Source organism: Drosophila elegans, unplaced genomic scaffold (genome assembly GCF_018152505.1).
Source record: "Drosophila elegans isolate 14027-0461.03 unplaced genomic scaffold, ASM1815250v1 contig_149, whole genome shotgun sequence".
Lineage (NCBI taxonomy): Eukaryota > Metazoa > Arthropoda > Insecta > Diptera > Drosophilidae > Drosophila > Drosophila elegans.
The window spans coordinates 2406080-2433868 of NW_024545513.1; the positions used below are offsets into that span (position 1 = coordinate 2406080).

The 27789-nt window shown below is 40.1% G+C and overlaps 5 protein-coding genes across 9 annotated transcripts in view; 2 read left to right on the forward strand and 3 right to left on the reverse strand.

Annotated features, from left to right (window-relative positions):
* LOC121466735 overlaps window positions 1-7769 on the reverse strand; it is a 27838-nt gene extending 20069 nt beyond the window's left edge. The window contains exon 1 of the mRNA XM_041707112.1: window positions 7717-7769. Within this exon, the coding sequence (XP_041563046.1) occupies window positions 7717-7723 (7 nt within the window). The 5' untranslated portion in view covers window positions 7724-7769. The remainder of the gene's footprint in view (window positions 1-7716) is intronic.
* Window positions 1-12024, reverse strand: part of LOC108137284 (general transcriptional corepressor trfA) — a 12889-nt gene extending 865 nt beyond the window's left edge. Inside the window, exons 1-10 of one of the 4 annotated variants that reach the window (XM_017258893.2) lie at window positions 11446-12024; window positions 7717-11378; window positions 4272-4758; window positions 4108-4211; window positions 3181-3673; window positions 2423-2611; window positions 2159-2347; window positions 1601-1732; window positions 581-632; window positions 400-515 (exon numbers count right to left, since the gene is read on the reverse strand). In XM_017258893.2, the coding sequence (XP_017114382.1) occupies window positions 400-515; window positions 581-632; window positions 1601-1732; window positions 2159-2347; window positions 2423-2611; window positions 3181-3673; window positions 4108-4211; window positions 4272-4758; window positions 7717-11378; window positions 11446-11853 (5832 nt within the window). In that variant the 5' untranslated portion in view covers window positions 11854-12024. Of the gene's footprint in view, window positions 1-399; window positions 516-580; window positions 633-1600; window positions 1733-2158; window positions 2348-2422; window positions 2612-3180; window positions 3674-4107; window positions 4212-4271; window positions 4759-5997; window positions 6738-7716; window positions 11379-11445 lie in introns of those variants that run through there. The other 3 variants (XM_017258894.2, XM_017258896.2, XM_017258897.2) reach the window with 3 other exon arrangements.
* Window positions 12025-12754: 730 nt separating this feature from the next.
* On the forward strand, window positions 12755-14444 carry LOC108137332 (RNA-binding protein NOB1). The gene is made up of 2 exons (XM_017258964.2): window positions 12755-12910; window positions 12982-14444. Exons 1-2 carry the CDS (start codon window positions 12836-12838, stop codon window positions 14314-14316), a joined length of 1410 nt encoding a protein of 469 aa, XP_017114453.1. The 5' UTR covers window positions 12755-12835; the 3' UTR covers window positions 14317-14444.
* A 214-nt stretch (window positions 14445-14658) lies between these two features.
* Window positions 14659-16458, reverse strand: LOC108137236 (NAD(P)H-hydrate epimerase). Its single transcript, XM_017258814.2, has 2 exons — window positions 15740-16458; window positions 14659-15035 (listed from the first exon to the last, which is right to left on the reverse strand). Exons 1-2 carry the CDS (start codon window positions 16342-16344, stop codon window positions 14813-14815), a joined length of 828 nt encoding a protein of 275 aa, XP_017114303.1. The 5' UTR covers window positions 16345-16458; the 3' UTR covers window positions 14659-14812.
* Window positions 16459-16880: 422 nt separating this feature from the next.
* The window catches only part of LOC108137289, a 56143-nt gene continuing 45234 nt past the window's right edge, over window positions 16881-27789 (forward strand). For both annotated transcript variants that reach the window (XM_017258907.2, XM_017258908.2), the window contains exons 1-2: window positions 16881-17123; window positions 17911-17976. The gene's annotated coding sequence lies outside the window, so the exon portion shown is untranslated. The remainder of the gene's footprint in view (window positions 17124-17910; window positions 17977-27789) is intronic.

Genomic DNA, 27789 nt, shown 5'->3' on the forward strand with positions numbered 1-27789 from the left:
GACATTGATATTTAAAAAAAAGATTTTTGTAAAGATAAACAAAAGAGAGAGCTATAAAGCCTGCTATCTTCTTCTATTTCAAGTAGGAAATGCTATATTCTGTGTTTATTTACTAAACCCAAGAAATAATTTTCATAGAAACTAAACTGTTGCTACATGAATTTTAAAAATTCTCAATAAGATGAGTTAAAATAAATTAACAAAAGTATTAAAATAAAACTTGTGGTTTAAGGCTCTTTGGTATAGAAATGAAACTAAAAAGTATAGGGGTTATATTATTTAGTATGGAATTAATACTTATACTTATACTTTATAGAGTAGCGCTATTTCTCGACCCCTGTTATCAAGAAACGTGCTCCCAATAACTGCACTTTATCCAATCACTTATTAGGTACTCACTCGCTTTTTGCCATTGGCCGAGGTTCTGGGCGGTTCCCAATCCTCCAGCTGGAGATAGTCGGCCATGCTTGCCGTCCTGCGGTTCTGCATCAGACGCTTGGTGCCATCCAAGCGGGCTGAAATTGAGGATTTAGATTAATTCGGTTGGGCCAGACAAGGGTCAAGCTGACAAAGGACTCACCCAAATTGGCCTCGGTGTGGTCACATTCCCATTTGCTTTTCAGGAAGCCGCACTGCACGTGGAGGACGCGAAACGCGCACGATTCGGGAGGAGGAGCCGGATTAAACATAGTGCAATGGGAGAATTTCAGGATCAATTTAGAGGAGTATTTACACCGACACCAAGCCCAGACCATAGGCCATAGCCCCAAAACAGCCACCGATTCCCCGTTTCTACGTTTCTATGTTTCTACGTTTTTGCTGACTGACTGGATCAATTTTGGGCCAAAAATATGACTTGGCTACAAACTTATTGGTGTTAAAAAGCACTTATTCATATAAATGATCAATTACTTTGACTAATATTCGGTTTTTACTACATTTTAGTGAAATAAAAATGTGTATCTTTCCGAACACAAGTACTTAGTGTTGATATTAGATAAGGTTAAATAAAAATCAATTCGATAAAAATGTAAATGTCAAATTTTACATTTGTGAGTAGACAGTAAATACTTTAATTATGTTTAAATGTTAGGAAAGGTATGCTTTTAAAAGAATAGCACTAGAGTAAATTGATATATAAGTACCAAAAAGAAAAATACAAGTTAAAAAAATACGTTTAGAAATTAATTTAACAATACAGATGTCTAAGAATTGGCATACTTGCCCAAATAATATTAATATAAGTTAGGAAGGACACAATTTTAAAGAAATACAATAACATATCACAGCTAACATCGAACAAATGTAGGAATTTCAGTTGTAATTCATATTTCAAATGCTACGATATTTGTGTTTTACAAATTAGACATAGAAAGAAAACCAAGTTAAAGCAGAAAACAAAGAAAGAAAAGAACTTTGAACACATATTAAATTCTAATTAAAATTTAAACGATATTTGTACAACAAATTGGACATGAAAACTCCCATATTATATGCGCAAACAAGCTGGGTAATGCAATTGTAAACCCATTTGCCTCGCACATATGTCGCAAAATGAATCCAATCAGTCGATGCAATGCAATTACGTGGTAACACTTACATCGTTGGACGCGTCGGCGCTGTTACTGTCGTCCGTCTCCTCGGCAATTGCATCCTCGGATGCGGATGCCAATGATGATGCGGATGCTGATGGTCCTGCTGTGACCCCATCGTCGGCACAGGCATTGTCGTCCTGAAAGTGAAACGAAGCCGCCATAAATCAACAAAACGTTCGCTTCTTCGAGCAGCTTGAGCAGCCGAGTTGCCTTTACTATGAGCTTAAACGTATGGTTAAGGCTACAATTGCGCATATTTATTGCATGTCATAAATGGGGTTTTGGAATATATATCCCATATATATATGGATTCGGTTCTATGTGAAGAAACTTAGTCTAGGATTGCAGATATCGCTATCGTTTTGAATTTGAACTAGCGTTTTCTTTTCTTTTTTTCAGTTTGTTGTGAAAGAACTTGGCCTGGCCAGGTTGCGTTCCTTCTTAAAAACTATGGTAATCTTGACTAGAGTTTTTCGGTTCTGCCCGAAAGCCCCCACCAGCTGCTGAGATCCTGATCGCGGGTGAATTTTCATCGCACCACCGCCTTAGTGCTGCATAGTTACCGTAGCCATGTCCTCAACATCTTCCATCTCGACCACGTTCTCGAGCAGCGAGCTCACGTCCAGTTTGATGTACTGCAGCGGCGTATTGCACCAGTTGTCCAGCACCACGCGAATCTCATCCTCGCTGCGCTGATGCGAGTTCCTACCCAGGCACGTCTCCAGATCGCAGTGCAAGTCCACGATGTAGGGCTTTAATAAACACAGAAAACGTTTATATAATAATCCTTGCAATAAACACTAGTAGTTTGTCGACTGTAAACCCACCACAAAATTGGAATCTTTGGCGTGGCAATAAAATTCATTCAGCGTGCGCAACGAATTGTTGTTGCAGTCCACTATTATAAAATCGTACAGATTATCGCTGAGCGTCTTCTTGAACGATTTGATAAGATATTGCATGTAGGTCTCCTCCATGCTATCATCGTACTCATACAGAATCTCTTTTTTGGGTATCTGCAAGAAGTATTCGATTTAGTTTTAAATTAACTATATCAGTTAATGGTAATTGTTTTTTATACTAACGAAAAATGTAATTTTTTTACTTATTGATATAAACTTAGAAATAATATAATTGACGGACAAATTAACGGACAACATAGTTTTTAAATCATAAAATTTATAAATTTTACATTAAACATGCTAAGCATTTTTGTTTTAATTTTATATTTGTCTTAAAGTTAAAGTTTGTCAAAAAAAAAAATAAATTCATTAAAATGTATAAATTATGGATGATATATATTTTATATCAAAGCACATTTAACATTTAACTGCATGAAAAGCACTTTGGTTTGTTACTTGTTTATCGGACAAAAGAGTTTACGGACAAATTAACGGACAAGATAGTTAAAAAAAATAAATTCATTCAAATTGATTCATAATGGATGATATATGTAATACATTTAACTCAATTCAAAGTATTTCAGCTTTTATCTAAGCTAATAAATAAAAAAAAAAGTTATAAGATATATAATTCTTTGACGGCCGGACAATGCACAAACACTGAAGGTTTGAACAGCTCTCACCTTTTTGCCCGTTTTGGGACACTTCTCCTCGTAATCGTTCTCGATGATGAAATAGTCATCGATGCTGAGGATGCGCGGATTGGCGCCACCCATCTCCAGCTCCTTTTCCTTGATGAGACGAGCCACGTGCGATTTGCCGCAGCCAGGAGGTCCTCGCAAAATGATGCAGATGCGCTTGGGACGGGTCATGCGGCCGGGATTCAAGAGCACATCGTCCACGGAAATGGTATTGCGGTTCTCATTGGTTGGCACGGTCATCTCCAGATGGCTAGCCGTCACTGGGCTGGGAAGTTGCTCATTGGCAATGGCTGCCGAGGGGAATAGCGACAGGGTTGGTGGCGCCGGGACCAATCTGTCGCGGTTTGCGGTAAAGAATTTAGCCTGATTTGGTGGATTTAACTGCGGCTGCAAATTTCCCTGATTCCATCTGCTCATCGAAGGTGGCGGTGGGAGCTCTTCGTCGTCGTCATCGCAGTCCAGTGGCGTTAGATTACTAATAATGAATAAATGAATAGGACAATCAGTTTATTGATTTTTTCCAAGGACTTAAAACTGGTTAAAAAGTGTATTATACAAGGCTACCGCTGTATCGTTTATAGCCATCCTGTAACCATTTAAATCTATTTTTCCACTAATGATAAATTAAAAGAATAATAATTTAAATGAGTTATAAAGATCTTTAAGCTCGTTAAAAACGATGCAGCGACCGTATTGTACAAGTCTGCCGCTGCATCGTTTACAACCAGCCAGTAAAGCGTTTAATACATTTTAATTTGTTATTCTACTAATAATAAACGAAAAGAATAATAAGTTAAATTATAAAAAAAATAAAATATCTCAAAGCTCGTTGTAAACGATGCAGCGGCAGTATCGTTTACATCCAGCCTGTAAAACGTTTAATGCATTTCAATCTGTTACTTGACTTACTCTTCACCATCGGAAATATCCTCCAGATCATTGGGTTCATTTGCTGTGCCCTCATCGCACTGATCCTGTAAATCTGCGTGCATCTGCTCCTGCTGCTGTTGCTGCTGGGAAAGATCGTAAACAGGATTTAAGCCTCGACTTTATTTTGGCTGACCACCACTTACCTCATCCTGTTCGGGATTTGTTGACCCGCTTTCGTTAACCGTAACTGATTGGAGCTGTCGATTTTGATGGAACTGCATTCGCTCCTCCCTCTTAAGCTGTTTATTCTTTCTTTTATTTTTTCGCTTGTTATTGGTAGCACCTGGCCCACTAGGCCCTCCAAATCCTCCAGGCATTCCTCCTCCTCCACCTCCTCCTCCTTGTCCGATTCCCATTCCTCCTTGCATTCCCATGCGATTTGGTGCCGAAAACGAGGCGTGGCCATACTCGAAGGTCTTCATGGGTCTGTATTCCGGCATTCTGTCGGTGGGAGACGGACCGCCGGAAGGCCCATCGATGGGGTTACCATCGCCCGACTTGTGGCCATAATCGATCACCTTGGCGGCTGTTGTCGTGTTATTGGAATAGTCGAACACCTTCATCGGTCGATATATGGGCTGTTGATTGCTTTTGTTGGGGAATGGTTGTTGTTGCTGCAGTTGCTCCGGCCTTTATGGTTTTTTTTTTTTTTTTTTGAGATGATGTAAGTTGGGTGGGTGGTGCACACCAGTGGCGATTTACGTATACAATTGGTTGGTTACATTCGTCGGTTTTATTTTTGTGGCATTGTTTAGGAGTTGTTTTTTTGTTTTATTTATATTTTTAAATTTTTCGTTTTTTTGTTTTTTTTTTTAGAGGTTTTTAATGTTTTTTTTTTAAAAACCAAAAGAAAAACACTTGAACTTTTACTTGGGTTGAAATATACTAAAATAGTTGTGGTTTGTTTAAAGATAGGGGGCGTGGCAGGGGACGGAAGGACGGGTGCGCAATCTACATGTCCCACCGCCCAAAAAAATGCAGGCGAGCAAATATAGATACGTAAACTATTTGGCCCTAAACTTAGACTAGACAGAACTGCATTGCTTATAAATACCTTCCCAAGGGAAGGTTAAAAATATGTTTTTTGAAAAATTGCACCATTATTATTTTGGCATAAGCTTATTCAAAGCTTAAACAAATCGGACGACGTGGGCTTTATTTGGGTGACGGAATAACCAGGAAAGTTTAATAAGTAAACGGACAAAACCTAAAAGTAATCTTAGTATATTTTCTTGTAAATTGCTAAATAAATAGGTTATCATATAAAATTTTATACATTTATTTAATTTATAAGTTTAAGCATTGACAACAGACCACAAACATAAGTTTGGTTACTAGGAAAATTTGTAAAAGGTGGTTTCTTGATTTAATGAAAGTCAGCAAATATTGATAATAGACATATATCGGACAAAAACCTAATTTAATAATTAAAAATATTACAGCATTTCAGTTAATTTCTAATTTCCTTGTAATTTTTAAGATTTATACAGTTCCGAAAATCGGAAAAATAGAAGCGGACAGAACCAAAAGCAGACGGCTTATACTTGTAATCAAAACATCATCAAGTGAATTTCTTATTATTATAAAAGACCCCAATCAAATCGGTAAACGAAAAACCATAACAGTAACAAATGTAAAAACTTTGTCGAGTTTTTCGGCAGTTGAACAGAGAGCTTAAGACCGAACGCCTTTCACATAAGAGTATAATAGCTATACTTAAAACTAAACCAGAACCTTGTTGTTTAGCAATCGGAAATATTATAAGGATAGAGTGCGGCATAGCCAAAATTTCAAAACAGACGGACTATTTACCAAATTCGGACCGATCTACTGGGCTTTTGCAACATGTTGGTCCCCCAATAACAATCCTTTTGTTTTATCTTCCTTTATTGATATTTATTCCATAGTATATATTTAACATATACGATTTATATAGCTTCGCGCAATAAAAGAATTACATATTCCACTGTGCGAGACTTGGGACCGATTTCTCAATGTCATGTTAAGGCCTACAAATATTTCTCGGCTTGAAATAGAAAAGCAATAAAACACTTCTTTTCTATTTTGTGTTTCGTCAACTGACAAACTTTAACTAGAACACTGCCTCTAGTTAAGAGGTTTTAGTCAGATCAAATGTCCAAGCTTAACCTGACATTGAGAAAACGACCCCAAATGTTTGCTTTCAATAAAATGGATTGGAACTACGAAAAATTATTTAACTGCGTCAAGTTTTAAACTACTAAAAATTAAAAACAAAGTAATGAATCCATGACTCGGGCTATTTTCGTGTGTTGTTGCACAGCAAGCAAAAAAAAGAGAATAAATAATTTCAGATTTCGAGCAGCAAAATTATTCTCAGTACATATTGTTTTTCATATTCGTGATCTGTGGATGTTTGCAGATGTGTTTATCCTTAATACCTAAATGTAGGCCTTTGTCTGGCGTCTGGACTCTGCGATCAGATATATATATATCTTTTTTAGGGGGGGGGCTATGATCTGCCCTTTCGATAGCCGCCCCTAATTATCTAATCCCGATTTTAAGAGTTCAGAGCTCAGTTCCTGCGCTGCTGCTGTTGTTGCTGTTGGTTTTTACCGCCCTTTTTCTTGCTGCTCAGACAATGGATCAGATCAGACAGAGATCGGTGAGTGTGTATATAGCAATCAATACCAGCGGTAACAAATTCGTTTTTGTGTGTTTTTTTTTTTTTTTTTTTTTTTTGACATTTATATTTGAGTATTTTTTCAGTATTTCAGTATATAGAAGTAGAAGAGAAGAAGAGAAACGGGGTTGGAATCGAAATTCCAGCATTAACGATAACTAGAAAAAAGGCCTATCGCAATTTAACTACATAAAATTGGATGATATCAATACAGATAGAGCAAAAAGGGACAAAGTGTGGGAAAGGGGGGGGTTGAGCGAATTAACTCTCAATGGTATTTTGTTCAAAAACAACAGATATAGTTTATTTCTGAATTTTAATCGGTTTTAAACGGACATAATTTTCGGATATATTCTTCTCAATAAGAACATATAAAATATTTTGGTAATTTATATGAAACCGAACCCCCACAATATTTAGTAACCTCGGACAACAAATTCATTAAATTTATAAAAATTTATAGAAACTTGTGCGATTTCCCTCTTTGTCTGGGTGTATTTTATAAATTTTAACACTAAAAACATGAACTATAAATTCAAATAGCAACTGCAATTTATCAAAACATTTAATTAAGAAGTCTTTTAAAGCTAACTTGTCAATCATGCAGCCCTCAATTAACTTTGCCCACAAGTACATATGAAATAATATAATCTATGCAGATAATACGAGCCTCAAATCAGGGGAAATCTAGAAAAGATAATGTAACCACTTCTTTTTTTTTTTTTTTTTTTTGACAATCAGACTATTGATTTTGGGTTTGTAGCAAAAAGAGTTGAAAAGGGGGAAAGCGCCTTCTCCCCCCTTTCCCCCAATATTTTTTTGTCAAGACAACGTTCTATATACGTATATATACTATAGTTTAATATGTTTTAAAAAACGAGTTAATCAAGTCAAATAAAACTTAGAAAAGGATTTAGGACACATACCCGTCATTCCAGTTTTTCCGGTTGTTCATGTTGGGTCCTCCTGGATTCCCACCACCACCAAAGCTGTTGCGTTGTTGGAAATTCCTGGGGCCACCTCGTGGTGGCGGTGCGCCCAGGCCATCGTCGTCGAAACCGGGGCCACCTGGAGGTCCACCCTGCCGGCGGAAGGGATTATCACTGCTGGGTCCACCGCCGTTGCCGCCATTATTATTGAATCCCCTTGGGCCATTGGGTCCATTGCCTGGGCCAAAGTTGGGGCCAGGTCCGCCTGGACCGCCAAAAGGTGGTGGCCCACCAAAGTCATCGCGTCGCGGTGGACCAAAGGGACCGCCGCCGGGTCCGCGAGGTCCAAAGTTACGCGGCCCATAGTTCGGTCCAAAGTTGGGCCCAAAATTGGGGCCATTATGCCGGAAGTTGCCTGGTCCCGGCCCGAAATACGGTCCATTGGGTCCGAAATGCGGTCCCGGGCCGGGGCCAAAATTGGGTCCAAAGTTGGGTCCAAAGTTGGGGCCACGTGGTCCAAAGTTCCGGCCAGGCGGATAGAAACCGGGACCGGGGCCATTGTTGCCATCGAAGTCAACGAAGTTGTTGCCAGGCACTTGATTCGGTCCAAAGTTGTCAAACCGCGACGTTGGCGGTCCATCGTTGGGACCGCGTGAGTTGGGACCCGGACCCGCACCAGGTCCACCTTGATTCATAGCCTGTCCACCATGCTCCGCCGGCTCACTGCCACTGGGACTGTGGGTGCCATGAGAATCCTGCGATTTGCCGTCGTTGCCGCCATTCTTCTTGCGCTGCCACTCGGCGAAGGACAAGGGTCGTCCATCTGCTCCAGTTTCCTGATCTGTCGACTGCTGCTGCTGTTGCTGCTGCTGCTCCTGATCCTGATCCCTAACCTCCCGTTGCTGGCGATCGCGCTGCTCGCGCTCCTGAACATTGGCCACCGCCTGGGTGAGATTGTTGAAGAAGTTGGGATCTTTGAGCACATTGCTCAGAGTTTCGTTGGTCTTGCTGGCGGCATGGGGGCCTGTAGGCTGACTACTACTCTCCACTGCCTGGTCGGAGCCCACATCGAAGACCGAGGACGGATTCTTGCCGTCGGTGCCATCGGCCACCAAGTCCAGACCCGGTATGCCATCGCTCTTCTTGAAGATGCTTCCCATGGGTGTGTCCAACGCCGGCGGCTCATTGTCCTCGTCCTCTTCATCGTCATCGTCGTCGTCCAGGGAAATGGTGAATATGGGCTCCTCCTCTTTCACCTGCTTGGCGGCTGTGGGCACAGCTGCAGCCACACTTGTTTGTCGGCGCTTGCCGAGATTGCTGGAGATCGGAGGTGGCTGCGTTGGCGGCGCCACTGGCGGAGCGGGCACAACCATTGGGGCAACGGCAACGGGAGCGGCAACGGCAACATCGGGCGGCGGCAGGGATGGCGGTGCTACCGGGGGAGCTGGAGGAGCAACTGGCTTGGCTGGCTGCTCCTGGACTGGCTTGTCCATGGCAGGCATCTCCTGTATAGCTTGCTGGGCGGTTTGGTATTGATTCTGCATTCCCTGTGGGGGCGGTCCCTTGTTGAAGCCACGATTCTCATTCGCAAAGTGGCCAGGATGTCCGTGTTGTCTGTTGCCTTGGTGGCTAAAATTGGATACCTGTTTGGCGAAATTTGGACCACCACCGAATGTTTCCTTTGGCTCCTGCTCCTCCAAATCATCCTCCTCCTCATCCTCCTCCTGCCCTGTCTTGGCCATGCCCCCTTCTTTTGGCATAGAGTCGGTGGGTAATCCTCCAGAGACACCACCACCAGCACTAGCCATCTGCTGCTGACGACGTCGCCGCATCTGCTCCCTGCGCTCGGCAATGCGACGACGCTGCTTCTCGAACTCCTCCTCGTAGCGCCGATACTCATCGCGATCCGGATGATTGGCGTTGGCCCGCTTCCAGTCCTCGAACTGCTGCTCCCACTGGTCGAACAGGCGATCGAAGCTGGCTTCATCCAGATCGGGAGCCTGCTGTTGGTTGCGGTTTTGTTGCTGCGGCGGTTGATTCTGAGACGACTGCTGCTGCTGTTTTTGTGACGGCTGATTGAAATTGTTGCGCTGATTAAAATTGCCGCGATTCTGGTTGAAATTTCCTGGACCAGAATCATTGCCTGATCCTGATCCTCCTCCTCCGCCGCCGCCTCCCCTCTCATCCGAGTATCCCTGCATTCCCTGGTTGCGATTGTTATCCCAGCGATTGCTCTGGCGGCGATTGTTGGTGTTATTGAAGTTGCCATTGTTGTTGTTGCCAAAGTTGTCAGGTCCGCGGTTGGCAAAGTTATCTCTGCCTGTGTTGCCTCCTCCAGATCCACCTCCGCCAAAATTGCCACCAACCTGATCCTGGTTATTATAACTATTGGCATAGTTGCCCTGAAAGTTGCCCGTTCGCTGGCCAAAGTTGTTGCAATTGTTGCCATTGCCATCTGGGCCAAAATCGGACTGAGAGTTCTTGGTGAATGGGTTCTGGTTGCGTTGGGCAGCATTCAGATTCTGATTCTGGTTCTGGTTTTGGTTACCATCTCCTCCACCCATTCCTCTTTCGTCCGGTTGCCCCCAACTCTTGCGATTGTTCTGAAAGTTGTTCTGCTTATTGTTGTTGTTCCTCATTGGCGGTGGCTCCGCATCCGAATTGTTGTTCTGCCAACGATTCTGGCGGGGATTCAGCTGTGGCTGGTTACTGTTACTGTTTTGGTGCTCCTGTTGCTCACTTATGTTCGGCGGTGGTCCACTCATCCAGCGGTTTTGATCGCTGGGCGGTGGTGGTCCGCTCATCCAGCGATTTTGGTTCTGATTCTGTTGAATCTGCTGCTGATCTCCGCCAGATTGTGTTTGATTTGGCGGGCCATCCCAGCGTCGATTGTTGACGTTGTTGTTGTTGTTGACCTGAGGCGGTCCATTCCAGCGATTGTTGTTATCATTCTGCGGCGGTGGACCATCCCAGCGTCCTGGTTGTTGTTGTTGCTGTTGCTGCCCAAAGTTATCGGGCGGCGGACCACTGGTTTCCCAGGGCGGACGACCACTTCGTTGACTGTTGTTGCCCCACTGCTGGTTGTTGTTGTCCATGTTGTTATTGTTGTTTTGCAGCTGCTGCTGCTGTTGCGGTGGTGGTCTCTGCAGCGAAGGCGGCGGTTGCTGGAGATTGGGAAAGCCCTGGTTGTCCGGTTGTCCGCCACTATTGTAGTTCATTTGTCCGCCATACCGATTCGATGGCGGCTGTTGTTGCTGCTGTTGCATGGGTGGCGGTCCCGACCACATGCCCTGCTGCTGCTGGTTGTTGTCATTGCCCTGGCTCTGATTGGACATCTGATAGCCACTTTTGTGGGGCGGTGGCGGCGGCGGCTGGTTGTACATCTGCGGCTGGGCCATGATCTTGCCCGGCAGCGGCGCACCACCCACTGGCAGGGGATTCTGCATGGGATTCGGTGTGGTCGCCGGTACCGGTGAGACGGCCGACATGCCCTGGTAATAGTTCTGCGCCACGGGATAGGCCTGTGGCCCGGGCACAACAACAGCGGGCACAACGGCGGCAACGGGAGCGGGTGAAACCACGGCGGCCACTGGTGCGGGCACGCCCTGGACAGCGGGATTGGTGGCCACAGCAGCGGCGGCGGCCATTTCGCGCTTGTACTGCAATGGTTAAAGTTATAAGTGGATACAGGTGTATATACTAGATAGATGGATAACTAAAACCCACCTGCTCGCCGTACTGGGCATGCCATTTGGCGTACTCCGCCTGGTAGGTCTGCCACTGGTGCCAGTGGTGCTGCAGGGCGTACTGCTGCTCCGGGGTCATGGCCGCGTACTGGGCGGCCGTATACTGTTCGTAGGGGTTGCCCGCCCCTGTGGCCTGCCCACTGCTATAGGGGTTAAAAGCCATCGCCGCCGCCGCCGCCGCGGTGGTGGTTGTTCCAGTTGTGGCTGCCTGGGCAGCTGCCGCTTGTACGGATGGAGCAGCACCTCCTCCGCCGCCTGCAAGGGCGCCCCCATCGGACGGAGGCGGAGGGGGCGGGGCGTCGGGCAGGGGCGGCGGAACCGACGGCTGCGGCGGGGGGGCGCTCATCGGCGCCGCTACTGCAGCCGCCTGCTGCCAATGGTTCCACATCGCGGATGTCGCTTTGCTTTCTCGCAGTGCTGCAATTGGCAATTGGCAAATGCCTTTTCACTGAATCCCGGCGAAAAAGTCCGGTAATTTGTGTCCTCCGTTCACAAAATCAGCTCACAATCTGAACAAAATACGAGTGAAAACTTCGCCATTTTTGGCTTGAAAACTAGAGATGGCACTTGCCGCTGACCGAACGGCAGTGTGACCGTAGCGCAGGTCTGATTTCATTACACAAGCTATCGCCAAAAATATACCAAAATGTTGCATGGCATGTTTTTAGTTTTCGAAACAATTTCAATTGTTATGCTATTTTTATTATATATGAATAGCAGCGTAAAATTGAAGTCTATTGTTAAGAATGTAATCGATTTCTAATTAAAACCCTTTTTATGCTATTGATTCAAATCAAAAAACTTGCGTTGTAAGCAACAACTTTAATTAAATGTTTTTAAAGCTGCAAAGCTTTTAAAATACATAATCCGTTAGCTAGATTTACCTGGTGAGATATATGTAAATAGAAAGAAAGTTAACAATTTAATTGCAGTTAAGTTTGAATAAACGATTGAAAGTCTTTCCGGAAAAAAAAGTAGTTAAATATGTAAATTTTCGCACCGTAAAATAAAAATCAATTGCAAATAAAAACCTTTGGTAAGCCATTTATTTTAAATTCACAAGCAAATTAATTACAAGTTTACTGCAGATTTAAAATTTTTAAAAACAGATATGTTTTTAAAATTCATTTTTCATATGTACAAGGTGAGGTTTGCATAAATAAAAAAAATCTCTAAGACGTCAAAGTTTCTCAAAAATAGCGTCTAATATATAAATTTAAAACTTTAGACTTTAGCTATAAAAAATACCGTTGCTACCATCTCCAATAGTACGTTTGTAACGCTCTGGTCACACTTATATCCCGACACGTGCAGAATTGTTTTTATGTTTTGCCTTGCATTGGTTTTCATGTGAGAATTTACACCGCAAAATGGCCGAATCGAGTGGAAAAATCAAGTTCCTAGTGGCGGACACCACCGCCTTCATAAATGCCGTGCCCCTAAACGTGAGTTAAGGCTATTTTCCGCTGGGAAACACCTTGTAAATAGTAGTAAATACCGAACCAATCCCCTCCAGGAATATGCCGATCAGGTGCTCACCGTGCCGGATGTGGTGGCCGAGGTGCGCAACAAGCGCCAAATACGACGCCTCTGCGTGCTGCCCTTTGACCTGCAGGTGCGCGAACCCCGCGCCGAGAGCATCAAACACTGCGTGGAGTTCGCCAAGCGGACGGGCGACTATGCCAGTCTCTCGGGGATCGATCTGAAGGTCATCTCGCTCACCTACGAACTGGAGGCGGACACCGTGGGCACCGCCCACCTGCGCACGGAGCCCGTGATGGCCCAGACCATTGCCTCCAAGGAGAAGCCGGAGGAAATGCAGGATGCCAACAATAAGAGGATGGTAGGCTGGTACATGCCCGAGGGTGAAGAGGAGGAGGACTCCCAGGAGGAGGATTCCCAAGAAGAGGACTCCCAGGAGGAGGAGGGCTCGCAGGATCAGCAGGAAACGGACCCACCCGTAGACAATGTCAAAGCAGCCATTGAAGCTCAGTTGGCTGGCAAAGAACCTCTGCCCAGCCAGGAAACTCATCACGAGGAGGATGAGCCCAGTCAGGAGGAGCTGGACAAGCTGTTCGAGCAGCTCAAGTGCGCTCCCAGCGCAGAGGAAGAGCAAGAGCTGGCGGAGCTCCTCGTTGCCCAGCCTTTGGAAGATGAAGCCGAGGAAACAGAGCCACAGGCAGCCCGGCAAAGCCAAAATCTCGAAGAGGAAGTGGGCGACGATGGCTGGATCACGCACTCCAACATCAGGAAGGCCAAGAAGGCGCTGGAGGGCAAGGTGGAGACGGACGAGGTGCCGCCGGTGGCCTGCATGACCACCGATTATGCCCTGCAGAATGTGCTCAAGCAGCTAAATCTCCATTTGGCCGCCCTGAATGGCAGGATCATCAAGCAGCTGCGCACCTACATCCTGCGTTGCTATGCCTGCTACAAAACCACCAGCATCATGACCAAGGTCTTCTGTCCCAACTGCGGCAACAAGACGCTGAAAAGGGTGGCTGTTAGCCTGGACGAGAACGGGCGGCAGGTGATTCACATCAATACGAGGCGACCGCTGACAAACAAGTACAAGAACCAGAGCCTGCCGCGCTTCCACGGCGGCAAGCACTCGCGCAACCCCATCCTGTTCGAGGATCAGCCCATGCCGCGCCAGATGCCGTCGCGGGTGGCCAAGACCAAGACGAACGCCCTGGATCAGGACTACACCGCTGGGTTCTCGCCCTTCGTGCTCCGCGACGTAGACTCCAAGTCGGCCATGCTGCGCTCCAAGGGCAACCTCAAGGAGTGGGCCAGGAACAACAACTTCGAGGAGGACCGCCGACGCAAGAACTACAATCGCTTGTACAAATAGATGGTCGGGTAATATGCAGTTGGCAAGCTTTGCCCACTTCCTAATCGTAGACTTTAAATAATATGTAATATATATCAAATAAAACAGAAGGGATAACACAAATGTTTGAGATAAATGTGTGGAAAACCATATAACTAAGTTGGCATTTATAAAATCTTACAAGAATAACCAAGCTATAAAAGTGCAAATTTAAAGAGAACCTTTTTAAATATTTATACATTTTTTTTTTCATGGAAATACATTTTTTTACGTAAAGACTTAACTTTTCTTGTTTTTCTAAACTTAATTTTACTGCAAAATGTTTTAAAAACTTACGTGGAATATTTATAAACAGATTTTGAATAGAGATTTTGTTATTCTTTTATTTTCCAGCCTTACAAAGTCACTTTTGTGATCAACTATCTTTTTCACCATGTATCCATTTAGTGAGAAGAAAGCCTTCGTTTAAGAATCCATTATTTATTTGGCCATTGCAAGCATTGTATAAATGTATAAATCACAGCTTGACGCACAGTTCGTTGCCCGGATATACGGGCAGATTGAGTTCGTATTTGCGCTGCATGGCGGGCGGTACGAATCTGCCGCCCAAATAGTGATGTTCGCCACGGAATTGACGGGCACAGAGCTTCGGAGCAGTCAGGGAAATGAGCAGAGACGGTTCCAGATCGCATTCACTCACTTTTCCCTTCTCCACGTCCCAACCGCTGGGGATGTCCACACTGCAAGAAATACATATCATAAGTTTGGGATAAGAAAAGCTGTTTTATTACGCTGTTTTATCAAGAACTTTCCCTACTAAATGATCAAGTTATGCGCCCCTTTCTGGATCTTTCAGCTTTTCATTATCATGGATTTATACGAAATTTAAATGTGGCTCACATAAATGAATTTTAAATGGTGCAATTTATAATAGAAAAACCTCACGAAATTGAGATGATTTTGAAGAAAAGATAAGGTAAGTAAGGGGGAGAAATAAAGTGAACGATTTCAAATAAAAAGTAAGTAAAAAACTGATTTTGGAAATTTACTTTCCTGTTTCCTTCATACTCTGAACTGAAAAAAAACTGAATACATATTAGATATTACAAAGAACAATTATTTTTGATCACAAATCACTAAATCACATTTATAGAAGGCATTATATTTATAATATTAATCATTTTAATAAGGTAAATATAAATATGCCCTTTGAAATGAATTTGTTTTTTAAGTGGCGCCATCTGCAGAGCTACAGGATCACTACCAAAAGCTAACTTAAAAATCGAACAATTATTTACATTTATGCTAATAACTTCTAAAGTACTGGTTCGATTTGAAAGATTTTTGTGCGAGTCGATGGATATTGATCAAATCAACATATACAAATTAATAACTGGCCTCTAATATGGCTACTTTGAATCCAGATCCTTAGATGGACAATTACCTGGCAATCGGTAGTTTGGTCTGCTGCAACAGCTCCACGACGGCGGCGAAATCCGCTCGCACCGGTGGCTTGAAGCTGAATCCAAAGAGGGCGTCCAGTATGAGATCGTAGCTGCAGGATGCACTGGCCACCGACGGGCATTCCGCCACACTGGGGATCTCCATCAGGCGGCACTGGTGGCTGAGGCTCTCGAAGAGCGGCTTGGGCGTGGGCTTCGGATAGTAGATGGTGGGAGTGTAGCCCATCAGGGAGAGGTGTCTGGCGGCCACCAGTCCGTCGCCTCCATTGTTGCCGGGACCACAGCAGACCAGGATGCGGGGATGCTTCTCGGCAGCAAAACACTTGGCCACCGCGTGGGCACAGCTCAAGCCGGCCAGTTCCATCAGCTGGTCCACACTGAACTTGTACTCCGTGAAGAGCTCCTGGTCCACGTCGATAGCCTCCTTTTGATTTAGGTACTTAAGATCTTTGGAGTCCATCTTGTTGAAGGTGTAAAATCGCTTGTTTTCCCTCAGTTTGTTTGTCTTTTCTGGCCATACAAGTGGGTGGGTAGTGCGGGTGATGGCTCTCAAGGACACGCCAAGTTGCTGGCGAATCAGGCTCATAGATTGCGGCTTTTGATTTGTCTCTAATTTCTTGGCTAAACTAATTTTTACAATTTGTCGATCAAAAATAAACTTTGAAGTTTTCAAACAGCTGACGGCCGAGTTGCCAGACCTCTGGAATAAAGTGTTGACTCTTTGTCAGTGATGCCATATGTCTATCACGAAAAGTAGCTACATTTGGCTCAAACTTAAATAGCTTATATTAGGTTGCCAATCAGTCAATAACATTTATGTTATGCAGGTAATCCAAGTTCTTAACAAACATCGATTGGCCGTTGTTTCAATCGATTTTGGCATCCCCATCTCTAATCTTGTTTGTTGATCTGTGGATCGTGGTGGAAAACATCAATAATCGATGGCATCGATGTTTCTCCACCTCCAACAGGGAAATGTTAGGGAAACGTCGAGTTAACAGAAAGAGGGAGACGGGTTAGCATCGATAAGTCCAAGCTGTGAAAACCATCGATGCTGGCATCGATATTGGCATCGATAGTTATCCTCGTCAAATCCCCACCTCTAACTGTGTTGATCGTCGATCGAGTTTGTTGTTTTTCGTTGTTTCGTTTTTTCCGCTCCGGTTCGTTGTTGTTTCGTCGGCATTTTTCGTTATCCGTCGCGTTTCTTTTTGGCGGAGTGTATATTTTTGGTGGTTTTCGATCTGTTTTGTTTGTTTTTTTCTGTGAGTGGCACGCATGCGAAGGCAACAAAATCCAGAAAAAAAAGGTTGCCAGTTGCAACGCTTTTCGACGTCGACGCAGCGCAGGCGCAGCTGAACAACGGTAAATGCTTGACAAGTTTGTGCAAGTTGCGCGCGAGTTTGCAGGTGTTTGTTTTTGTTTCGACGAACGTCACCCCGCTCCCCCTCACGACTTCCAATCACAAATTAACTAATTTCGAGCAGCAAACAAACCCCAAAACAAATTACGACAAATCACAGCAAAAACATAAAAAAAAGTGATTTAAATACCACAATTTTCAAATACAATTAAATTTTACAAGCAAACAAGACCAAAATAAACAACAAATTAATTTCAAAAGGCAAACATGTGTTGAAATATAAATTAATATTTAATATGACCAAATTTTGAACTACAAACAATCAAAAGTTATTTAATTCCAAAAATTTGTCAAGTGAATAATAAAATAATATCTAATTGCTTGAAGATCAAATAAAAGTGCAAAAAAACAAAATTAAAATGATTAATTAATAAATCACAATATGTTGTAGGCTATTCTAAACGAAAAAAATTAACTTATGTACGAAATAAATGTTGTTTGTGCAAACAAAAGTGACTACAAAAATCATGCGCAAACAAAAAACGACTTGTTTCTAACAATTAATTACCAAAAAAACAGATTTTATTTAAAGCCATTTAACTAAATACAATTCTTTATATGAATTTGTATAAACAAAGAAAATAAATTATTAATAAATAACACAAAGTAAAACAAGTTATAAAACAACAAATTGCATGTGAAATTATTAAGAAAAAACCCCCTCAAGATATATTTTTGTTTATAATTTTTTTTGGTTGTATCTGAGTGTTTTTGGTTTTTTATTTCAAGAATCAAATGGAATTGGTTTTCGCCTCGGCAAGCAATTAATTGGAATTACATTCAACTGGAAGTGAGGTAAGTTTTTTTTCATGTTTAATTATGTTGCGACACGTTCGAAAAGAACTTTCACTGGTTTTACATGCTCAAAAAAGCGGAAAACATTTGCGGCTGGGGGAAATATTAACCAACATTTTTGTTACTGGGTGACAATTACTTTCGCAGTTTATTTTCGATTTGGTTCGGTATTGGGTTTCTTTTTCACCGTTTTGGTTTGCGCAGTGTGGAAATTTCCGGATTATTATTTGTATGTTGTTACCTGCCACCCGCATACTGATAAACTCCCTTTCTCACCCTCACACTGCAAGAAATAAGGGTCCATTCTGCTTCATTGCAGCGTAAATCGGAGAACTGTAACACACATTTTAGTTTTAAAATCATTACATAGCGAATAAACTGGTAATCGAACTCCTCACAGCAAAATGTGAAATATATAATAAAAAAAAGGTTTATATAAGTATTTTCAAGACTTTTGTTTATTTAAAAAATTTCTTGTAATATTACTTGTTGTATATAATGTTAAAAAAATGAGAATGGAAACACACAAAACAATTTTTAACAATTAGCTCAGGATAACACAAAAAATTATATTATCCACTTAAAATGTGTAATGCAGCATTTATATTGCACTTTGCGGGGTGACATATAAACCTATATACATATCTTGTTTTAAAATTATGGAAATGGCTCATAAATGCATGGGAATTTCGATGCATTTCTTTCCCATTTCCTCCCCTCTTCCTCTGCTGATGCAAATTTTCCGGGTCGTTGCAGCAGGTTTTTCCCCTCGTTTCCTTCCTTCCCCAAAAAGCGAACAGGTAAGCAAAAGGTGAGAGGTAAAACAAGGGACACCAGGTAAACGTAAACGCGATCGCAGAGAAGCAGGGAAAAGCAGCAGCTGCTCTGCTTCAACCATCAACCGTCTACCTTTTGCCTTTTGTTTGGCTCGCTTTTCCCTCCAATGCTTCTTCTTACCGGCTTCCTGCCAACTGACACAGTGGGTCGAATCGCTACATTTTACTGCAAAATTATCTATCTACTTTGAATGTATTAAAAAAAGAAATAATTGTAAACAAATACAGCACATTTACCATTTAAAGGTTCAGTTTTCAAGCAAACCAAAACAAAACAAAAAATATTTTATATAAAAAATTTGTATTGAGTGAAGTTTTGGTTGTTTTCAAAGCTATTTTGGTAACTTATTTGGCTTTAAGACCTAAAGTTATCATTAAGTAAGACATTTTTGGTACAAATTTCTATTTATTGCAACCTATTTAGCCTATTTTTTTTTGACCCACTGTCCCATTTTGGTGGTGCTGATTACCTGGTTCGCGCTTCTTCTTCTTCTTTTTCTGCCGCCGTGATTTTCTGTCCGTCGCATTGTTGTAGCTATTGTTGTTTATTTTTTCTCTATATTATTTTCCACTTCTTTCGCAGTTGGCTTTTATTGCTAAAATGTGTCTCGACAGGCGGTTTTTCTGTTTTTTTTTTTTGTATTTTGTATATATACCTATCTTTTTTTTGCATTTATTGTTTCTGCTGTTTAGTGCACTTTGTGGGGCTTCTTTTTGGCTTATAAAAGATAAAGCTGAAACGGCTAAAAAAAAGAAGAATTAAGCTGCAGTTGGCCTTCAACTAAACTTTGACTTCAACTTTGTCGTAAGTCGAAAATGCATTTCAATGTATTGAGTTGTCCGGTCTTTAAATGTTTTTATAGTGCCAAAGCTAATTGAAAAGCTTCTTATGTACACTTCAAAAAATACGGTTGCTTCAAACAAATTTAATTATAAAAATCAATAGTACACTAAAAATATTCTTCATTAAAAGAAAACGTAATTTATATTGCCAATCAAAATACATACTTATTCTCTGTGTGTCACTAGCAGGAGAAGTGAAAGAGACGGCGAGTTAGTGTGAAAGAAAGAGGCAGCAGCAGGCTTATCGTATTCACATGAGCTGGGGAAATGGAAATGAAAACTGAAAGTAAAATTGATAAGTTTAAATGGGTGACAAGTTGAATAGGTTACAAAACTAAGCTAAGTCGAACGAAAGAGAAAGAATATGGCAGCAGAAAGAGAGGGAACAAAGCTGAGGTCAAAGCTTAGTCATTCACTTGTTGACATTCTCTTTTTGCCGTCTCTTTCAATGGGGAGACATAAATATTTTAAGCTTGTCTATGCATTTCCTTTTCTTTTGTTTTGATACCCATTAATATAGGAGGTATTAAGAATTTAGCTGAATTCAACAATTAATTGAGAAAATAATATAAATATTTTAAACTAAAATATTTTTTTGAACTTATTATATACCGAGTAAAAATATTTAGAACACCCTTTAGCTGATGAGTATTGATGGGTATCAGATAGTCGATTCTATGATAGGCTCTTGCTTTTGCTGTTGAACCTTTGACCTTGATTGCATATCAGAGTTGTTGCCGTCGAGTGATTCAATCGTTTGTTCGACAATCGCGATCGCGACTGGCGCCTATCAAAGTTTATACCCCCATGTAATGCCATTTGTGTGTCTTTTTTGTGCCACGATTGTGTTTCAGAGGCCACTGATAAGTTTCTATTTTAATAAAAACAATCAAAAGAAGCAGCAACTGCAGTAATATACTAAAACATCAGGTTTTACGAACGCAGATCGGGGGCAATCCCCATTGGGATTAAGTCGGCTTATCTTTTATTGTTCCGAAGCGCAGCTTAGCGGCAGGTAGGCACTCAGAACAAGCATTTGAAGGTACAAATATAAAACACGAAAATACAAAACACGAAAATGTTTGCTCGCCGGACACCAAACACTTTTCAGCAAATTCATTGGGGAGTGCTAGAGGAGAAGCACAGGTTACTAGGCTGGTCAAAAAACATAACACTATATATATATTAAAAACAACAGACTGCCACAAAATTTATTGTTAAAGTTTTGTGGCTATTATTCCTAAACTAAATGTAAATATCTAATACAGATGTTTTAAAACGCACTACAAATAGTTATGTAAAACTTGTTAAACATTTGAAACTGTTGTATTAATATTGGATTTAAGATTAGAAGTTATATTTGTTTGTTACTTATCAAAGAAAACTTATTTGGGTTACGTATTTATTTGACAAGTTATTTCTTATCTGTTATCTAATAACAACTAATTATAAATATTTATTTTTATACTTTCCAAAGATAACAGTAGTAAAGACGTTACCAGTGAGCCCCAAGGGTAGGAAATTATTTTGAATAGTCGTTTTGCAATGAAAATAAAAAGTGGAAAGCACTACCTTTTCAAACAAAAAATTCATTTGCAGAAGTACTACAAAAATTTCGAACTATTAAAAGAGAAACAAAGCCAAAACTGAATTTTTGGTCCTTCAACAACTGTAAAAATATACTCAAACACACAAAAAAAAAGGGAATACTTTATTAAGAGGAGAAACCCAGAAAATAAATAGAGATAGAAAATGTACAAAACTAAAAGCCGGATGGATTAAATTGGGATTTATGCCCCAACGCACTCGTGGCATATGTAATGTACCCCTCTTCCAATTTTTGTTGTGTTTTATTTTTTTTTTTCTTGGGTCCCAAGAACCCTCTCTTCTTGTATCACCTCACCTGTTCCCCATTTATTTTTTCTGCTGTCGAGGGCGGGCAGATAAAAATGTTGAAACAATAACCAAGGTAATTCCCAGGAGGCATTGCCAGGATGCCAGTATGCCAGGATGCCAGGATGCCAGCGTATAACTGCCAACTTCTGTGCCGGGCTTTTCTGCCCGAGATTTGGAGCATTTGCAAGTATTTTTTGGGGGCGTTTTATTTTTTTGTTTTTTGTTTTTTCTTGTTTTGTCGAGCTGGACTGGGGAGTTTGTCGTAAGCAAAGTGATGTACATTTTCTGCCAGCTAGCTAGCTACCCATATGGAAATTGCACTTCCTGGAAAAACCGGGGCGCCAGAATGGTTGCGCATATGCACTTTTTGTGTAAGTCAGCAAATTGACTCAGCTTTCCGCACATTTTGCTGCAATGTGAGTTGGTTGGTTAGGGAACTCTTGGGTTTGGGGAAAAAATGGCAAAAGATGTTGGAAGAGATTTGTCGAATAAAACACAGAAAAACAGTAGGAGGAAAAGCCAGAGTGGATTGCTTTAAGAGATTTTCCCCCCATTTCAGATGTATTTCATTTGCCGAAACTATAATTCTAGAAATAATTCTTGGGAATAAATCATGGAAACAGAGATAAATTCAAGGTCACAACCTGAATGTAAAAAAATACTATAAAAAAAATATTTGCTATCAAGAGAAGTGGAAATTCGGAAGTAATTACTACTAATTGATGGAAAAATACAACTAAACACATGTATTTTTTAATTTATTAAAGTATTTAACTTTCAGAATAACATATACATATATTACACAAGATATTCTTAATAACATAATTTAATTCAGAGCCATTTAAAAGTGCATTTAAAGTGCAGTACGATTAAATGGTGCAATGAAGAATATCACGTCTTAAATATTGTAAAAAATAAGGAAAATACCTAATTTAAAATTTCATCATTTTTCTTAAATTATATAAGCTAACCCTTAATCCGCAGCTTGCTGAAACCTCCATTAACCGAAATAATTAATTATTATTCCCCCCATTTTTTTCAATATCGAGTATGTGTTATGAATTACTTTGACCACTTGCAATAATGAGATGAAAAACAATTTTATAGCTGTTGTGGATGTTTGTATTTTTTGTTCTCTGCTGCTACCAAATTGGAATTCCAATTAAATGGGCCTTGGACTGGGAAAATTGCATTAAAATCCCCGCGACATGATTCAATCAAACTGAGGAAAAAACGAATTGTTGCGGAAAGCCAGCAACAAAGTCAACAACAATAACGTATAATATGATATATGGCAAATAAAAATTTGTGTGTGGAAATGAATGAAAATTGCATAATGTGCGAGGAAATAATTAATCCAAAGGGGTTTAAATTGGTGGGCATGGAAAGTGGGAAGTCCCCTGGGAATACGTTAAAAATAAAAAAATTCACAGACGGCACTTCAAATGGCCTTGTCACCCCCCCTTTTAACCCACCAATTAACCCTATCAATTGAGATTGAGCCCACACAACGAAGCTCAGGCATTCATCGGTTGCATTTTGTAGCCCGCAAATTAACATGTTTTATTTATTTATTTTTTCTTTTTTTTTTACTGCCAACGCAGTTAGCCGTTACCTGTTTCAAAAAGGAGTGGGCCTTAAAGAGGAGGTGAAGCTCAGGTGAAAATTATGAATGAAGTTGCAAAGAGATGGATTGTTTACTATTAATAAATCAGTCACCAATGAAATAGCAAAAATATTCCGAAATCAATTGGAATTTAACCATAAATGTATTTAAATTGTATTACTTTTGTGGCAAAATTAAATCTAGTTTATAAAACAAGCCAAGTAATTTTGATATTTAATTTACCATCAATTACGTTTTGTATTTTCATTTGGTTAAGCAATTCTATTATGCTAATTTAGTTTCAATTTCATTTGAATTGCGAAACGTGACGAGTAAGGCAATAAAAACCTTTAAATAAAAAAAATTAAATATTTGATTTCAATTGTAACATTTCTTGATTTAGGTATTTATTCGAATGCTACAATTTATCATTTTTTGAATTTAATTTGTGAATTTAAATAAATGCCCATAAAATTCATATATTTTGTTTAGTATTGAACAATCGATTTGAATGCCTAGTGCATTTTAAAGAAATCCATTTTTGTTAGAGTTGCTTCAAATGCCATTCAATGTTCTTAAACTTGCCCTTAAGTTATTTTGCAAAATATTGTTTCACCTGCAAAATACCTTAAACAAAGTTTTAAAAGTATTCCATGAAAATACGAAAATCCTTGAATTTCGCGAATGCGGTTGGCGCTGTGTGTGTATTCACGATTTTTACGGGTTCGCAGGAATTTGTATAAAATGGGAACTACCACCGATGCCCACGGTAGGCAGCATGGATTGCAGTCCACCAGAAAAGTAATTCAGCAGACGAAGAACCCCATTATGAACATATTTTTAGTTTCAATAAAGTTTTCCTTTTCCAAACAAACAGAATGTTTGTTAAAAAGAAATGAAACATAACCGCAAAAAGTGGAAGACAGGCACGGAATTCCTTTCCACAAAACGGGTCTCCAAACTCCGACGTCCAACTGTAATTGAAGTTGAAACAGTTGAGCCAGTAAATTGTGTGCTATATAACATGACAACAGCCACAACAAAATTGCAAAAAATGAGGGAAATATGCAATTGCATGAAGTGCCGCCTGGGAAAATGGTTAAGGAGGGATTTTCAAAGAAGGGGTTAAGTGGTCAACGCACAGAGATAAATTGGGGAACTCACTAGGATAACTACCATATATATTTTCATAGTTTATTGTGCCTACCTTTAATGGATATCTGTCTTCAATCAATGTTAATTTTATAATATATTTTTAAAACAATTTTTTTTAAAGCGGTCAATATAGTTTTCTATATACTTTCTAACAGTAAATTGTAAATAGCTTTAAACATTTTTTTTTAATGAATGTTTTTGTATTTTACTAATTTTCCCGCACATAATATATGTATAACAATAATATAGTAATTTTTAGTACATTAAAATCGCAATAACAATTTAGTTTTCTAGCAGGGATGAAATTTATCATTTATATCATTGAAACCATTCCGTTTTTCTCTGTGTAAATGTGACATGTGCATTGTTTCACTTACTCGTCTCCACTGCTGCTTTGTCTCGTGTCAAGGGCAGAAAAGAAAGATATGAAGGGAAAAGGCTCTGGCACAGAGAAATAGGAGAATATCCAGTCCAGCCCTTTCTCTCTTGCGAGATGTCCAACTGCCGATGGCAAATGTCAGTCTACAGACAAGTGTAGGTCAATGCAAATTATGAGAATCGAGTGCAGTGGCTGCACAAGCGAAATCCAAGACAGCTGACAGACAGTTGGGGCAAAAGTATAAAGTTCGGGGAAGAATGTGTGACAAACACGACACATTTTCAGTAGGCCACCACTTAGTCGGATGAGCCAAAGGGAAAAGTATTAAATTAAATGTCAACTGGATATCGACTATCGACCAAACGGAATTTTCTATAGACAAAGACCAATAAAAAGAAGCTTGCTATATATATAGAAAACATATGATGCATAGAACTATTTAGCCTAAATTAACAAAAATTCAAAATGATTTGTGCTCGAAAAGCCCTAAGATTTTAAAGAATACAAACTAAGTTACTGTCTTAGAGCAACTTCCAGCTGAAAAGATAGATTTACTTCCCAACTCGGTGACCCTCGGTCACAGAAATCTTCCATTTGGAAATTGCTCAACCAGGCAGACAAACCACCTCCTCCTAGTTATTTATTTAATTTAACATTTTTCAATGTTGCAATTGTTTGTCGTCTGGTTTTTGGAGATTTAACAATGCAAACGAACCGATAAGCAAAAAAAAAAAAAAGAAAAATACGACTGAGAATCACAAAACCCACAAGCCGAAACCGAAAACCGAGAAAAAAGCAGCAGCACCGAGTACCATAAAATGTACGGTTCAATTCCATTTATCATTTACGCATGATAAGCCCGATAAGCACTCACTTTCTGCCTGCCACTCCCCCTTTTCCCCGCCCTCCATTTCCATTGATAAGCTTCGCATTTGTATCTGAATATCTGTTTATTGTCATCTAAGAGAATTCGAAATGCGTGAGCAGGCGTGAGCAGGACCTCAACAACTGCAAGTATCGAATTTGCTTTGCGCAAAAGTTGCTTTTGGCCAAAGGAAAAGTTTCGTGAATACAGTACAAATTTGTTTCAGTTTCTTTGCTTTTCCCGTTTGGCTTGAGAAGTTTTTCGTATTTTCTCGGTCAAGCAACTAAAACTAGAGCTGGCTAAATAGCCTTAAGCATTTGCCTAATCTAGATTTGATTAATTATCGCCTGTTACATTCTCTTGTTTAATTACATTTTGTCTATCGGTATTAATCGACTTGGAATCTAATTTAATCAGTATAATTGCGCATCTGTAACTCATTTGATTATTAATATATCGAACTAATCGCTTTGCTGCCTATCGATTATAATCGGATGTGGCTTAAAATCATTAATTATATAAATTTTTGCGTGTCTGGTGACTAAATTGATTTTTGAGCTTTGCTTATCGATTTGTTATACCAGAAATACTATCACACTTGGTTATCGCTTATACCACTTATTTATTGATACTGTAATCCAAAACACAATTGAACAATTTTAATTGATAAAAAAGATTTGTGAAAATCAAGTTTTTATCTGATTGATTACGTAATTGTTTACATTGATTGTGTCTTGCTATCATTTATCATATCAACTTAATGCCCGATCATCTGTTTGATGATGCATTTCATAAGTGGTTAATTAATAATTGTTTGTGGATTGCTTTTTATAGAAACTTTTTTGGCTTACTTTTTCGTTAAACGTTTCCACACAATTTCCACATGAATTTTAAAATGTTTTAATGTTTTCCATCTGCATTTTCTCTTTTTTTTTTAGCCACTTTGTTCTGCTGCATTCGACCGAACAAAATCACCTTGATTTTGTGGGTTAGTTAGGTTTGTTTTGGCTGAGATGATATATAGGGTTGGGTTCACTTTCGATTTCCCCCTTACCCATCCTCCATTTAACCCCTTTTCGCCCCTGGGGGCTACAAAGAGATAAAGTTTTTGGCCCTACGAATTGTGTTTGCTATTGTTGTTGCCCTATCTGTCTCGCTTCAGGTGTTTATTTTGCAATGTACCCATGTGTACCTATGTATTTGAATGTATATATAACTCGATCCATGTATATATGTGCGTGCTGCCTTTGTTGCTGCTCGTTCGTTGCTCGTTACGCTTCAGTTTGGAAAATCACGCTTTATTGCATTTCAAAACCGATTTGCTTTGGCCCATGACCGGTTACAAAAAAAATTCCCACAGAGCGCATAACAAAGCAAAAAAAAAACCATATATCTGTGGGAGATTGTTTTCCATTTTTGCATATCATCTTTGTTTTATTTTATTCATCTTAATTATCATAACTTGAGACTGATTAAAATAAATATAAAATGAAAATATAATTAAAATGAAAGCACTGAAAATCATAATGTATTGAAAATAAAAAATAAAACATTATTGTTAATTTTCAATGATCAGCGGTTAAAAATGTAGGTATTTTTAGTTTCATTATTTTTTTAATTAATGAGTATATTTTATTTGTTTTTCTCCGTGTATATGCACTGTTTACAACGATGATTTTAGTGCATTTCAAAGTCTCACCCTTATAAAAAAACAACGCAAATTTCCAGCTGAGTCTGGGAATATTTAAAATAAACTATCAAAATCAATTTACTTCGCCAAATGCGTAAAAATCATCAACTTTCCATAATTACTTTAATAGCCAGCGAATCGGAGTTGCTCTCTTTTCTTCCATCTTTTTGCTAAACAATTAAAAGACCATTTGGCAAAGGGAAGGCAGCGAGGGGAATCCCCCCGCCACGTGACTCACGATTCAAGGCAGAAAAACTGAAGCTAAAAATAATTATATGAAATTCAGCAAAATGACTAAACGATGAAGTTTCTGCCAGCTCTATCTCCCTTGTCTCTTACTTCTCCTTACTATTTTTTTTTTTACTTATAGTATTATTTTTTGTTGTCTTCGTTTTGGTTATATTTGTGTGCGTGTATGGGGTTCATGAACCTGTCGAGTGTTTATCAATTATTATTATGGGAGATTTGTAGGCTTGTTTGTGTCGGCGGCTCTTTTGGACATCACAGTAGAGCCCGGTTAGAAAAGGAACCGTATTACAACCA